Raw genomic sequence first — 16031 nt, forward strand, 5'->3', positions numbered from 1 at the left:
GCGTTTTTCTGAGTTTGTCGTTTTACCAAAAGCTTTTCCGAGAGTGTTGAAGGAGCTCCTGCATGTGCCGAGCACTTGTTGGCTGCTTTTCCGCCACTCTGCACTCCAACTCATCCCAAACCATCTGAGCTGGGTTCAGGTCAGTGATTGTGGAGGCCGGGTCACATGATGCAGCTCACCTCACCTTTTGTACAAACCTGCTTCACAGAGCAAGATAACAGCAAAAACAATTTAGCAAGATTTACAAATGATAAATGATGGTGAAAATGGTAAAACAATAAAATGTTGAAAAAAAAATGAAAGTGCATGAAACACATCTTACGTTTTCTGATGACATCGTAGCCAATTGGTAGGTTGTGATTATTTACCCAGAGGAGAAAATGTTTTTTTTTTTTTTTTCCTCTCCCTGCACACCAACTTTGTTTTCTCTTGTTTCATTTCCCTAAAATTTGTGACCTTTTTGAGGGTCCTGAGCCCCAGTTTGGGAAACACAAGAGAAAACTGCCCAACCACGAAGAACCAAACTTCGAGCAGCTCCAACAGTTAGAAAAATATCACTTAGATGGGATATTTCGCTTTAACTTTTGATCATTTAAAGACATTTTCCTGATAAAAACCTTTGTACTTTTACTTAAGTAGATTTTAGAAATATGGTCTTTAATTTAAATGACCTGAAAACTTCTTCCTTTACCTTTTTTGTTGGGCGTTAAATCCAAAATCAAAGTTTATCCCTTATGTTCAAAAAATAAAGATGAACCTACATAATAGCTTGTTAAGAGTTTTTCTCTTAAACATCATATAGACTCAATAAAGAGCTGGAACAGACTGATACCGTTGATTTTAACTACCTTAAAGCTGCTGAAAGGAAATTACAACTCGAATAGAATTACAGAAACAAACTGTGTGTTTGTGTGAGCAAATCAGCAGGCTGCAGGCGCTTAATAAAAAGTCCATTTATTTTTACATTAGAACAAGGAGGCAGAGGGCAACTAGCAGTCATAAATAAAGACAACGCAGAGGCTTCAACTAAATAAATACACAGCGGGGTGAGGGGGCTGCAGCAGCTCCAGTGTAGTGTCTACAGCCGGCCTCCTTCCACACGAACATCATTATCATCAAAGAAGAAGAACGCAGCCGAACGGCAAACACAAACAAACTAAAGCAAGAAAAGTCGCAGTAGTCAAAAATATATAAAAACTACAAATCCACAGAGGCCGCGGAGGCAACATGGTCTTAAAGGAACAATTCAGCATGTTGAAATCGTCGGCTCATTGTATCAGACTGGGTGTTTAGCATTAGTTTCCTCCAGATAAATCCAGGTTGGTGCGCCTCCCGTTTCTATTCTTAATTGATATTTATGAGGAAACTGTTTCCTCTTGATATTCACTCATTTATAAGGATTAATAGTATAATTATATGCAAATTTTACATTATAACCTCTTCCCCTCCAGATTTGCTTTTATTAAGTTAAATATTAGGATTGGATTTTTTTTAAATTTTCTTTGAAATTATTATTATTATTTTAACAAGACAAGATTTCAGAGAAAACAGGAGGACAGGCACTTGCCTGTGTTTAAAGGGCGTGGTCACCTATTTGGAGTAGGAGGAGCTGCACGATGATGTTCACAGTTTGATATTGAGGTAAAAGAAAATTTATGGAAGTCTGTGGACGTCAAAATTCTAATTAAATAGAGCTGAAATTTATTAATTAATTAAAAAAATGTCTTTATTGCTTTGAATAAATTAACCAACTTATTTATTTTCATAAAGGACGTTTTCAAAAAATAACAGTGGGAGAACATTAATCTCCTGCTTGAGTCAAGTCTGAGTTTAACCTTCTAAATTAAAAAAACTGAGCGATTACCTGAGCTGTCAACTGTATCCCACAGAGGGTGTCAAGAGGATGGAGCGAGTCATCACATCACCTGAACTCGTGGTGACAGGTGGTTGTGGATGCGCAGTTGATACCGTGGCCGTTTGGTGCAAGACAAAAGACAACCACGTTATCATGAGAACACAGTTTTGCACTGTAAATTTCCTGAAGAAGGTCATGAGATACAGCCTAGAGCACGAGGAGGGAACATTAATAGGAGAAATTCATTCCTTTAAAACTACGTTTCCTGTTCAGCTTTGTTCTCAATGGTTTTGGCTGACTGAACGCACTTCACATTTTTTCGCTCAGATTTCTATTTTGGCAATAACTACACGCTTCAAATGGCACCGTGTTAATTTTGGCGTCCTTAGACTTCCGTACAATGAGCCTTGAATACCTGTCGCCTCGCCGACGCTCTGCTTCAGTAAAAACCAGCTGCACTGTTACAAAATAGTTTCCATCCAAATCAAAACAATTTTTGTCCCTGAGCAAACGTTAACGGCCTGATTGGAGTTTTTATTGTCAGTGCAAAGCTCAAGCGTCTTTAGTGGTTTTTGCTTTTCTGGATTTAAGGAAACATCGGGTGAAATCAGGTGGGACTCTACCGTCTCTACTGTCCTACAGCACCACAGGAATGTGTCTGCTACATGTCCACCATCTGTCCACACAGATGGGGGAATAAATGCCCTGAACGTCAGCAGGAAGTCTACAACTTTTCTACATATTTATGAACTCACAGTAGCTGCAACTTTGTTCCAGAAGGTTTGATCAGGTGAACAGGTGAGAGGGGCGGAGCTCGCGCAACAAACAAGCTCAGCTGTACCTCTGTGGAACTTGAACTGGTTTTAACATTAATTTAATGTGTGGCTCCCTTTAAATGTTGACCTTCGTGACCTTTGACCCCGACAGTCCCTTGACAATCTGCTAAGGTTTGCGGGAGTCAGAGGTTGGGAAGGACCAACGCTGAATCAAAATTGTCACCGTTAGAGTCCATCAGGCGGGAAAGAACACGCCCGCCCCTCCCCTCTTCCAGCCCCTGGACCAATCAGAGTGCAGCAGAGTGGACGGCGGGGAGGTCACAGGGGTGTGTTTGGTTCAGTGTCGGGAGCGTTTGGTGGGCGGGGCAGAGACGCGCTCTGATAGGCCGAGTCTGCCAAGTGCCGAGTGGAAGAACTGCTGCAGGCGGAGTCCGGCCTTTGCCTCGTTAGTGTGACGAGGATTATACTGAAGACAGTTGGAGAACATCAGGTCCACATCTGAGATGTAATCACCTGCGGACACCAGGGGGCAGCAGAGAGACGAACAGGAATTATTGTCCGCTTTCCAATCAGTGAAAATAAAATGCATTTTCAGTACTTTTAGAGTTGTTGTTTTTTTTATTTATTTATTTTTTTTATAGCTAAACAGTTTGTAATTCACAACCTGAACTGTCAGACTCAACCCGATTAGATCGGTTAAGGCTCAGATTATCTAATTATTCCAGCAGCTTTGAGAGGGTCAGACTCTGCACTATGGTGGATAAATGAACACTGGGGAAGGGGCGGGGCTCTCTCAAAGCTCTGGGTCCGAAGTGTGTCAGAAGTTACAGACGAGGTAAACGAAATAAAACTACACCTGCACGTTGAAGCCAGGTCTGAACAAGCGCCGAGCTCACTGGTTCATCAACAACACCTCACAGATGTACAGATGTGTCGAGAAAAAGTTGATCAGCGACGCGAGTTCACTTCTTTCTCACCTGCTGTCTGATATTCACAGTTGTTGACTTTCTCTCGGATGGTGCTCAGTGCGATCGGCTTCTTGATGATGTCGTAGTAGTCGGGAACCTGCACACAGGTGGGTAAATTATCATAAACGTACAGCAGCTACGCGTCGGGTCAAAGCCGAGTTCAGACCAGAACTTATGAGATCATCAGATCTGATTCGAAACTCTTCTCACCTCTGAGATGAATGCGTGCGTGTGTGCGTGTGTGTGTGTGTGTGTGTGTGTGTGTGTGTGTGTACCTGAGTCCTGGATACCAGTTTCATGAAGGGCCAGCTGTCTTCATGCCTGACCAGCTCCACGGTCAGCTGCTCGCAGGCCGACAGCTCGTGGACTCCCTGGTTCCTCCCAGAGGAGCGCCGGGTGGACGATGACGAGGACGAAGAGGAGGACGTTGGGGGGAGGACAGGTCTGGATGGTTTCGGAGGGGCCGCAGCGTCTGGGGGAGCAGAGGAGAGAGAGGCTGATGTTTACGCTTTCATTTCAGGTCACCTGCCCGGCTCAGAATCAGGACCTGGTTTCTCTTCAGTCCACGTTTTTGAGCACTCCACATATACCTGCTTGCACTACCATGTGTACCTGGAGGTGACTGGTTATTTACAGAGGGTGAAATATTTTGTTTACCTGAACAAGGCAGGTAAATAATGTCAATTGGTTCACTGAAAGTTCATTTGGTATTTACTTGTTGGCAGATGCGTGCCGACTGGCTTTTAACTAATTGTTGATTAGTCCTTTACTGATTGTAAAGTAGTTGTTTACTTGTCGTTACCTTGTTAGTCAGTTGTTAAAAATAACCTGTCAGCAGGTGTTTACTGATTGGTTGTTTACCTGTTGCCGCTCTCTTGCGGGACTCGCTCGGAGCGGGTGAGGTTTTGGTGTTGCTGTTTGGTGCCAGGATCTCGTGGCTCAGACGGGCGCTGTTCCGACTCCCGGAGCGGGGCGGCGCTTTACCGCCAGAAGCCGCGTTTGCTTTCGATGAAGGGGGTGTGGTCTTTTTCCCTGAGGACCTGTGATTGGACAGAGTCAGTAAATTATTATCAGGACTACAGTAGACTGAGACAAGGACAATGGTGAACTAGGATCAGGGATACAGTGATCTGGGATCAGGTCTATAGCATAGACTTACTTGGAGGCTGATGAGTTTTTCCCTGCTGAAGCGGTGCTGTTCTTGGGTGTGGCCTGTTGACTTTTGGGCGTGGTCTGTTGGCTCTTGCCTTTGGGGGGCGGAGCCTGATTCTTCTTGGCGCTGCAGAGATTCAGAAGAGAAACCGCTATTACATCGTGATCACAGTGTTGATGGAGCAAGTTGAAATATTTCTACACGTACCTCACGACTACTTCTTCCTCCTCCTCTTCCTCCTCTGACTCCTCCTCTTCCTCTGACTCCTCCTCTTCTTCCTCAGACTCTTCTTCCTCTTCCTGTTCATCGTCCTCCTCCTCTTCCTCCTCCTCCTCGTCGATAGAGGAGCGCTGGCGAGACGGGACGCGGCTGGATCTCTGCTTGGGTCGACAGTCTGGACAGAACCAGTCGCCTTCCGGGACCGTCTGAGACGGAGAGAGTTGATTAAATCACCGAAATACTGGAAATGTCACAATGTGTGTGGCATGTTAGCGTTAGCATGCTGCTAATACAGACATGACTCTTCCTGAAGCTGCTTCACAAAAAAACATCCAGCAAACAGTGAAGTGTTGTTGTGAACCAGTTGCATTATCTGTTCAGTCACGTCTCAGGTGAGTCACGGACTGACTGGAAGTAAAACAGAGATGCCTTGTTTGGGGAAGTTAAGCAGAACTGGAATGACTAATCAGTTGATGGTAAAGGGGCCTCAGACGGTGGGTGTGGCCTATTTACCTTCAGCTTGGGCCTCAAACAGTGTGTGTGGTGTCCTCGGTCACAGCTGTCACACAGCAGCATGTTGTCTGCATCTCCTTTGCGTCTGCAGATGCGGCAGCGGGCATTAAGAACGGACCGGGACCAGAGGACGCTTCGCTCCAGACTGGACAGGTGGACGAAAACCTAAAGAAAAAAAACCACCAACAAAATACACACATAAATCAGGGCGTTAATCTCACTTAGACATTTAGAAGTGTGTCGACAACTCTTGAGAGGGACATTTCCGACAGCCGATACAAGCAGAACCTTCTGACTCCGGTTGACTGAATCGGTGTCTAATGAACTTGTCCTGACCTGAGACAGGCTGGAGCAGGACTGCAGAGAATCCCTCCATCGCTCCAACACCGTCTTGATGACTCGACCGCTGTCGCTGCCATCTGAGATGGAGAGAAACAGACAGACAGAGGTCTTTTTTTTGTTGTTGCTGATTTTAAACAGTAAACTGGCGCCTTTGATGCAGAGATCAGATCAAAATATGATTCGACTGAGAAACAGAAACTGAGAGTGAAACGAGGAATGGAGTATCTTTAGTTTAATTTCCCTTCCTGTTGCTGGAGGATTTGTTAATCGACATACCGTCACTGGCCTGATCCTCATCTTTCTTCTTATTCTTCTTCGTCTTCGGGTCTTTCTTTGAGTCGTCATCACCTGCAGAGGGATGAGCACGTTGTTAACATAATACACCAACTACAATAAAACGCGGTTTACCACATACAGACTTCAACATTTTCTTCAACCTCTAATGCGTCACATGACTCGTTCATGCACAGGATCTCAACACCAGTTTCTGTTTTTTTTTTTGTTTTTTTTCCCCCCTTCAATCACACACTCAGTCCCAGACTCTTCCGAGCTGTTCCAGAGCTTTCCGGGCCCGGAGAGAGACTCACCCAGCGGAGCTTTGAGGAAGCGTCTCTCGATGCCTTGCTCGATGTGAGTGAGGGCCTGAGCCAGGATTCGTATGGAGCTGCTGACCACCTGAGGAGTCCCACTGCCGCTTGTCCCACAGGCCGCTGCGCCGTCACACTTCAGCTCGTGCAGCCTGGCACACAGAAAAATAACACACACACACACACACACACACACACACACACACACACACACACGTGTGAAACATAACACACAGGAACACTAAAGTCTGAGTCCAGTAAAGCTGAAACCTAAATATCAACCTTCCACATTTGTGTTCCGAGACCCTCATTTGAAACACATTCACTGTCGTGTCAAATCGGTCAAACCACACTATAGACCGAGGGTCAAGTTCCCAAGTCTACTTGTCTGTGTACCTGTCTCTGGTCCTCAGGTGGACAGAGTCCACCTCCATGGCCTCCGCTCGTCCGTTCACTCCTGCGCTCTCTCTGCAGTCAGAGCTGAGCAGCTCGTAGTTTCCTGCTTCTAAAGCGGAGCGCCACACCTGTCTGTCCTTCCCCTGAACACCAAGAGAGTACGACGGGTGAGTGCCACGTCAGCCGTGCATGAGAATACCGGTCGTTTTACATCATCGGCAGGTGTTCGTACCTTCAGAGTTCCCAGAGTTCCCTGGTGGATGCGGTCCTCGATGTCCAGCAGCAGGTCTCTCAGTCTCGCCTCCATCAGAGTCTCAGCTGCAGCAGTGCATTCTGGGACTGATCGGGACGACTCCGGGTCATCTGGACAAACAGGACAGCGCGTTTACTTTAAACCAGCAGTGCCTGCGTTTCCCTCCATCTTTCCTCTGTGTTTATTCCTGTGCGTTTACCTGCCAGTCTGTATTTGTTCCTGTCACAGTTCTGCAGCAAGTGTTGCAGCCTCTCCCTCTCCTGCTGCAGCGCCTCCTTCAGGCTGCTCTCCCTGTGACCTCGAGGGTTCAGGGCCTCGATCAGCTGATCCACCTCCTCCACGGAGCTGTAGAAGGACCACTGGTTCGGACGGTTGACTGGCGGGCCGCAGGTGTGGAGGGGGGCGGGGCTTGAGCCAACACTGTCGGGTCACGAGAGCAAGGTTTAGTCATCGTTAGAAAGCCCTCTGAACGCTGAAGAGCCATGGCGGTAGAAATCGTCACCGCGGCCTACCTCCCCTCGGCTGGTTCCTCCTTGATGGCGTCCTTGTCCTCCATCTTGGTTGTGGCGTCCTGGGCGGGTTTGGGGCAGGGCTGCAGCATGTCCTCCGTCAGGCCGAAGCAGTCGTCCTCCACAAACAGAGCAGCGGCAGAGGGGAGGAGCCAGTATCGACGGTACAGCCGATCCCGGCCGAGAGGCAGCAGGCAGGTGCAGGCCGCCGCCTTCTGGATCCGCTCCTGCAGCTCTCGAACCTGCAGGGACGAGACGGCCTGATGAAACACCGATGTCACTGCCCCGTTTGTGCGATCTCTGCTAATAAAGTTGGCTGAACAGGAGACACACAACGGCCAAAAAGCTGTTTTTCATGGTGATAATGTTCATACAATCAGTTCCTCTTATCAAAAGTGGCATTTTCCTCCCACTGGCAATGAGTTTACCAGAAAGGGGTTAATCAATGAGACGTATCAGGATCGACAGTCTGACCTTCTCCTGCTCTTTCTCCTGCTCTTCTGCACTCAGACCAGTGGGAGGGCAGGACGACAGTTTGGGGTCAGAGGTCGTCTGCTGCTGCTGCTGCTGCTGCTGCTCTTTCTGGTTGACTTTAGCTAGAAGAGGAGAAACAGAGTGAAGACACATTTTGAAAGTGGGATTCATTTTCATGTCGATGGACTTGCATATGCTTTTTTGTTGTTTTGTTTACCTTTCATCATTTTTGTGCTGCTGGATGAAGAGTTTTGCTCCTCATCATCCTTAGTGTGATGTTCTGCAGGATTCTCACTGAACAGAGAACAAATATAGAGCTTTTTTTTTTTTTTTTTTGAGAGCACTTAAAACAAACTATCTGCCGTAATGTCATAAAGGCCAAAGGCTCAAAGGTCTTCATGAAAACCAGGCAGGATGATAATTAGCAAGTACGGGAATTGAATTGAATTCCTACCCGTTTGTTTGGAGTCCTCTCTTCACCTCCTGTTCTTTGAGTTTCTCCTCCTGCTCCTTCAGTTTCTCCTCCTTCTCCCTCAGCCGCTGCTCTTGCTCCCTCAGCTTCTCCTCCTTACGAAGACGGACCCTAAAAGTGAGGCGAGAAGAACAGCAGGTCAGTTTGTGTCGTGTGTATACCCGTGTGTAGTTTGCGTCGTGTGTATACCCGCGTGTAGTTTGCGTCGTGTGTATACCCGCGTGTAGTTTGCGTCGTGTGTACACCCGTGTGTAGTTTGTCGTGTGTATACCCGTGTGTAGTTTGCGTCGTGTGTATACCCGTGTGTAGTTTGTCGTGTGTATACCCAGGTGTAGTTTTTCGTGTGTATACCCGTGTGTAGTTTGTGTTGTGTGTATACCTGTGTGTAGTTTGTCGTGTGTATACCCGGGTGTAGTTTGTCATGTGTATACCTGTGTGTAGTTTGTGTCATGTGTATACCCGTGTGTAGTTTGTGTCGTGTGTAGTTTGTGTTGTGTGTATACCTGTGTGCGGCCTCCTCTCTCTCTCGCCGGTGTTGTTCGGCTCTGATCTCTCTCAGCTCCTGTCTGGTGGCTCTCTGCTCCTCCACGCAGTCTTCAATCAGATCTCTGCTGGACGCCAACGTCAGCACCTTCCCCACCAGAGCCTGCAGGATCCTCAGCTTCTCCCCTGCAGACACATTAGTACTCATCAATATCCGTCAGTAACACACACTGATACTGGAACGTCCTGCAGGACATGAAGCTTTTATCCCGCGCATACAGTACAGTCAGTGTATATCAATACAAGTCTAAACAGATCAGTATTGATTGACTTTGATCGTGTACATAAGTAAGACGGCGTTTGATTGGCCGGTTGCTCACCTGGCGCCAGGTCGTACACCGCCGTGCACGACAGCCTCTTCAGCAGCGCCGGCTCGGTCAATCGCAGCTCCACGCACGGGTCGTCCATCAGCGTGAACCCGCCCTGCTTCTGGTAGCGGAGCTTGGCGTTGCCGTGGTTACAGTCGGCGCCGGACGCCAGGATGTGCAGGCGCAGGATCTCCGAGAGCGTGCAGCTGTCCAGGTCCAGCTGCTTCAGACTGCAGCCCTGATGCAGCTGAGGCCAGGCTGCAGCCAATGAGGCGACGGCGCTTAGGGCCGACCGAGTGGCGTCGGAGTCATCGTCCAGAGCCTCCGACAGGTCTGCGGGTACACAACATGTACACACACACACACACACAATATACACATGTAAAACACACATTATATACAACAACTGTACACACACCTTATATATATATATATATATATACATACATACTGTAATATACAAAACACAGCACCCCATGTGGGCATTACCGACATAACATGAGGTGTAATTTGTAAGTTGGATGATTCTCTGAGTTTTGGTCTCACTGGAGAAAATGTTCAGACTGAACACAGCAGCAGGTTCAGTTCAGTTGTTAGGACTCAAGGACATTAAAGTAAGGACATTTAGGCTTGTCTTCATGTTGGGACAGAGCTTCACAGGACTGTTCAGTTAGTTTTAAGCTTCATTCTTTTCTAACACGTCAAAAAAAAAAAAAACTGCGTGTGTCTGACCTTCAGCCTGGTCTTTGGCCACCTCCTCCTGCTCCTCGTCCAGAGCCTGAAAAATGGCTGACAGGAAGAAGAAGAGCAGCTCACAGAGAGGACCTTCAGGGTCAGAACCCACCAGAGCCTCCTCCAGAATCTCTGTGGAGAGAAAACATAAGAACTGACAACCTTCAGAGACTCTGCAGAGGAGATGAGAACTAAACGTCTCCCCCTATGCCACAACTTGGAACAAACAATATACAGAAGTCCAAGAACCGGTCAGAACCGAGTGAACCTCTAGAAGATCTGTCAGGAAATAGAAGATCATCTGAGATCGCTTCCCTTAGGAGTCCTCTACTAAACCTGTGGAACTTCTCAATCCACCAGCATCTGAACCAACAAAATATTGTACCCTTAATGTAGCAGGGGGACTTAGAGAATATCTATTACAATGAACACAACGTCTCTTAGAACGTCTGTAAAAACCTCTTTTGTAGCAAAATGAGAACTATCAGCTCAAACTTAGAACCAGCTACTCTTACAGGATCTTAAACAGATTAAAAGCACGATAAAAAAGACAACACTGATCGCTGGGATTTCAACTACAACCCCCGGAACTCCATCAAAACTTCCTTCCCATCACACAGCAGGACCACATCACCAGATTAAGGCAGTGGAGAACAACAGGGTCCCACAAAGGTTCTCACCCAGAGAGATGCCGTCGGGGAACTCGTCCTTCAGGTCGAAAGCCTCGCCGAAGGCCCGCAGGAACTCCAGAACCATCAGAGCGTCTCCAAAGAGCTCCGCTGGAAGACGGGTTCTCACTTGAACCGGACTGGGCAGCTCCTGGCGGAACCAACACATGCAAAGATCCATGGATCAGGAATCACATCCTTAACAAAACCACAACGTCACATTGATACTTTTAAAATTGATACGATAATAAACTTAGATCTTTCAAGTCTGAAAAAGGTTGTATGATCTGCAAATTGAAAGGCCTACAAATATTGAGTGGTTTTGATGGACTTCCATGTCTCCGTCTCCATGACAACATCTAAAAAACTCGCTATGATGCTCACAGAATTTCTCCCGCATCAGTTTTAATCAACATGTGTATTGATCCCAGTCTGTCAGTGAGGAGGCGGTGCGTTCACTGACCTTCAGGTCTTCACACTCCATGTCCTCTCTGGGTTTATTCCACAGCTTCAGCCGCTCGGCGTACTTCTTCTTCTCCTCCTTCAGCTTTTCCCGCTCCTGTTTAAATCAGATCCACAAACGTGTCGACTCCGACGCTTCGATTTCACCTACAGGTTTTTTTTTTTTTTTTCTCGATTCGACGCGTCGCTGAGACTCACCCTGTCCTTCTCCAGCTTCCTGCGCTCCTTCTCCTCCCTCCTCTTCTGCTTCTCCTCCTCAAACCTCCGCCTGTGCTCCTCCCTCAGCTTCTCCTTGTCCTCCTTCTCCCTCCTCTTGGCCTCCTGCGCGTCCTCCTTCTCCTTCTTCAGGCGAGCTTTGTCCTGAGCGGTGAACGCCATCTCCTGCCTCTGCTGAAGCAGCTTCAGCTTCTCCTCCGCCGCCTTCAGCAGCGACGAGCTCGCCTGGAAAACACGCAGCGAAGTTCACTCATCGCAAGTATTGATCAGAGATATCAGTGGAGCGGGAGGAAGTCATAACCTTCATACGTACCTGTCCAGGAGAGCCACGCCCCCCTCCCCTATGAGAGGAGGGGCTGAAGGGGAAGAACGGGGGCTCATCGGGGAAGAACTGAGAGAAGGTCTGTTCGGACAGCCGATACTTGGTCACTGTGGAGGGCTGAGAGACAGGAAGTGATGTCATTAACACAGCGGGGGTCCGGTTACTGTGACACGGGTCACGGGTTCTCACCTTGAGCGCGATGGTCCCGTTCTGAGGCTCGCAGTGCTGCTTGAAGAGAAGCTTCAGTCTCTCTCTGGACAGAGTGGATTTTCTACGGCTGTAAAAAAAAAACCACAAAGTTCATCAGTTGAACAACGACTGAAACTACTGATCATCTTCGGGTACCATTGATCAGTACTCTGCCCGAGAGCAAGTGACTCCCTCCAAACTCCCCTGCTGATCAACATGTAGGCTGACATTCAAGACCCGAGGACGCCGACATCATCATCCACACGAAACAGTAAAAATGTTCCTGCAGCGGTAGATGTCACATCGGTGCTGTTCTTTTTTTTGTCGTTTCGATTGGCGGGTTTGACTTTGATCCACAACATGAAATGCATAAAAATGTATGAAAAAATACCGACCCATATCAGACCCTGAAGAAGAAAAAAAAAATCTTACATTTAGCACTTTTTCCTAAAATATTACTTATTTATTAAAATCGAAATAGTTTCAGATCAATTTTCTTTCAGCTGATTAATCAAATTAATTGCTATCGGGCTGTTCTGATGTCACAATCTGTTTCTCTGCGGAGGAGAAATCGGCAGTGAAGTTGAGGTCAGATCCTCCAGGTGAAGCTCCTCACCTGATCTGATTGGCTTTGACAGTGAACGGCTCGCTGTGTTCGTCCTTCATCATCCTCACTGTGTACTTAAACACCGACGGACTCAGAGGCTTCTTCTTCTTCCTGTTGGCACACACAGACTGTGTGAACAGATGCATGTCCCCACAACATGAGAAAAAGCAAAAACGCAGTCATATCAGACTTGACCTTTGACCTACTGACCCATTGACATGCGTCATGGGGCTCTGGAAGGCGTTGCTCTCGTCGTCGCTGTCGCTGATGACGATGGTGTCGCCGTCGCCCCGCTGGGCGTAGCCATTAGCGGCCGCTGCTCCGTTAGCGATGGCCTGAGGCGACTGCACCTGCAGGATCTCACACACATGTCTGAACACACACACACACACACACACACACACACACACACACACACACACATGTCACTTCACCTGTTTTCACCTGTTTTAAGGTGCACCTTATGATGACGAATTGTTTTACTGAATTTCAACAGGTAAACGGAGATGAAAACACCACCCGTAACCACGGTAACCGCGAGACACAAACGTTGCCGGCAGACGGCTAGTACCTGACTCCCTTGCGTCCGCTGACGTCCACCGTCTCCCCGGGGAAGAAGCGGTCTTTGACGAAGGCGTGGACTTCCTCGCAGAGCTCCGTCAGCCTGCAGCGGTGGCTCAGAGCGGCCAGGTGGAGCAGCGGCACCACCAGGGACGGAGGGAAACTCTGGAGGCTCTGCTTCGCCCGCCGCTCGCTGTCCACCGCCTCCAGGTAGGTGAGGCCCGCTCGCCCCGTCAGAGCGCAGCTCCACACCAGACTGTTGCACAGGATGGTCCTCTCGAAGAACTCACTGGGAGGAAGAGGAGAGGTGGGGGGGGGGGGGGGGGGGGTGCATCCACAGATGTATTGATCATGAAAACAGTTCGACCCAGAACTAATATTCATGTTGTCAGGGTTTCTGGAGAACCAGGACCTGGTTGTTCTAAAGAAATCTAATCTGATCCATCGGATTGGATAAGATCTTGAAAATGGGTGATTAACAAAAAAAACACGGATTCTGAAACACGATTAAATCAGATAATCCAGTGCTGGTTTGGATCCAAATCAAACCTTCAGTATGTGTTAGGAGGCTGAGAAAAGAGCTGCGTGGCACTTAAGCTGCATCTCTCCGTGTGCGGCTGGTAGGTTCCTGTGTCTGTCTGCTTTTGTGTAAAACAAACCAATGGACACTCAGGAAATCCCCGAGGTCCCACCCACCCCTTGAAATTGACTGAAAACAGTATTTAGATATCGTAAACAGTGTTTTTCGTGTGTATTAGCGCGGCAGTATGGAGGCAAAGTGCTGCCACGGCAGAAAAAGAAAAACAGATCCGTTTCTGTCTGTGAAAAGTTTGTTGTGACGCGATGTTGTTCACATTTAAACGAGACAATTTCATGTTATTTCGACATACCCGCATATCATTCTATTACAAGAAACTTATGTTGTGAAATGTTTTTTTCCACGTTATTTATGTGATGAATTGGGAAATAATTAATTCAATCATGGGTTTCACATTAAAACAATATAAATTGTAGCGTAGAACTTTTCACGTTATAACAATAACTTATCATGTCATAACGTAAGTTGTTATTACACAAGTTTGTTATAATGTTATACGTTTTTATGTCATACTTGCATAAAAATATCTGTTACAATAAACGTTATCATGATTAAGAGGTTATTACGTGATAATTATCTATTTTCCTTTTTCTGGAGTGGCACAAATACACTTCGTATAAAGGGATATTACAAAATTTTATTTTAGACATTTCTGTACTTTTTTTTTTCATATATTTCACAACTTTTGTGAACTTAAGACTTTGGAAAGCCAAGTTCAAGCACCAAAACAGTTCATCCACATGAGTAAAGGGATGTTTTCACTCAAATCAGACTTTCATTTTTCAGCATTAGGGCCAAAGCATCTCTCCACGCATAGTCTATTTATTATTAGACGATTTATCCTCATTTATGACATTGTAAAGACTAAACTATTGATCCAGACAGCAAATCAGATGATCGATCCATCAGTTGGACGCAGAACCAATATTCAAAAACACATTTGAGGGTTTCAGAGCAGGATGTTTCAGTCCACTCAAAGTGTGTCAGTGTGGATGTGAAATCTTAATGTCGACACAGATGGGAAGTTCTTCAAGACACACGAGTTTGTAGTTTCTTCAGGTTCAGTTTGAGTCGATCAATTTATAGATTGGTGATCCACAGCCCGTCAGGAAACTCTGACCAAACTGTCCCGAGCTCAAAGGCTTTATCCGGGCGGTTCAAACCGGCGCAGGTGCCCTTTAAATGGACCTCGGCGGGTCCGTTAAACGGTCCCTAACTGACGGCGGGCCTAATGGCACCGAGCTAACAGCTAAAACTAGCTCCGCTAGCCGCCGACTGACAGCTTTACTGTTAGCTGCCCGAGCTAACAGCCGCTAACCCGCTTTAGCTCCGTCAGCTAGCCCACCGAGTGAACACCGACACCTAGTCGGCCCGCGCGGTCCACATCCGAGCACCTGCTCCCGGTTTTAACCCGGAAAGTTTCATTTTTCTGCCTCAGTAAAGTTTGTTCTTCTCGGCTGGAACTTTGCCGACTGTCAGTCAAACTTTACCTCCCCCCGGCTCCCACAGGTGAGCCGGGAGGGCGGCCAGGTACTCACTCGTAGGTCCTGAAGATCTCTCGGGTGATTTTACAGAGGAACACCTCCTCGTCCGGGCGCAGGTCCGCCGGCGGCTTCTGCCGGATGAAGGCTTTCCTGTGGAGAAGCGGCATCTCAGCTCCGCGTCCACCGGCCACCTTTTGAAAAAAAAAAAAGAAAAAAGAAAAAAAGAGGAGGGAAACCGAGTCACAAAGACCGAATGTGAGGAGCCAAACTTCGCCCAAACACGTCAAACTGAAGCCCCCGAGGAGAACCGGGGCTGGAATGAGTGCGGCGGAGGTCGGACCGGGCGGCTGGACCGAGCACGGAGCGGCTCTTTTGTTAGACGCGCCGATAATCTGCCCACATGGAAGTGTGCTTCTCACCGCGTGAGCGGACAAACTCCGCGTGAAAAATCGCGGCGAACACACGCGGCACACGCTCAATAGAGTCAGTAGAAACCATTTCTGATGCTTTTTACCGAGTCGTGGATCGATGAAGTGCTAATCGGCGATCCAAAGTGAGGAAGAAGTCCCGGCTGGAGAGGGGCTCACTGGCGGCTTGTTGACCAAGTTTTAATCTACTTCACTGACCCACGGCGAGCTCGGAAATTCTAGTGTTACACATCCGTTCGCTTTGAAACGGTCTTTCAGAAGAAATGTGTAATTTCAAGATTTTAAAATGAGAATACAATGTCTTTAACTGCTTTTACTTCCAAAAATGAAAGTTCATTTTAAAACCATCAGTGATATACTTCCTGATAATAAGCTGTTAGTTGTTTTATATATATA

At 47.3% G+C, this 16031-nt stretch overlaps 1 protein-coding gene across 2 annotated transcripts; it reads right to left on the reverse strand.

Moving 5' to 3' along the window:
* Positions 1-937: 937 nt before the first annotated feature.
* Positions 938-15813, reverse strand: baz1a (bromodomain adjacent to zinc finger domain, 1A). 2 transcript variants are annotated; one of them, XM_069152799.1, is made up of 30 exons: positions 15722-15813; positions 15262-15398; positions 13136-13414; positions 12775-12936; positions 12574-12675; positions 11958-12045; positions 11760-11885; positions 11429-11671; positions 11232-11327; positions 10781-10919; positions 10101-10232; positions 9381-9701; positions 9021-9186; positions 8500-8628; positions 8263-8339; positions 8046-8167; positions 7575-7813; positions 7262-7482; positions 7042-7172; positions 6810-6952; positions 6414-6565; positions 6103-6174; positions 5821-5903; positions 5485-5649; positions 4960-5177; positions 4759-4878; positions 4461-4639; positions 3875-4071; positions 3609-3696; positions 938-3144 (listed from the first exon to the last, which is right to left on the reverse strand). In XM_069152799.1, exons 2-30 carry the CDS (start codon positions 15372-15374, stop codon positions 2969-2971), a joined length of 4479 nt encoding a protein of 1492 aa, XP_069008900.1. In that variant the 5' UTR covers positions 15375-15398; positions 15722-15813; the 3' UTR covers positions 938-2968. The 2 variants fall into 2 exon arrangements, with proteins under 2 accessions (XP_069008900.1, XP_069008901.1); XM_069152800.1 differs by having other exon boundaries at positions 15262-15813.
* Positions 15814-16031: the final 218 nt, after the last annotated feature.

Source organism: Embiotoca jacksoni, unplaced genomic scaffold (genome assembly GCF_022577435.1).
Source record: "Embiotoca jacksoni isolate LCO1_2020_lvr unplaced genomic scaffold, fEmbJac1.0.p SCAF_18, whole genome shotgun sequence".
In the NCBI taxonomy this organism is placed as follows: domain Eukaryota; kingdom Metazoa; phylum Chordata; class Actinopteri; family Embiotocidae; genus Embiotoca; species Embiotoca jacksoni.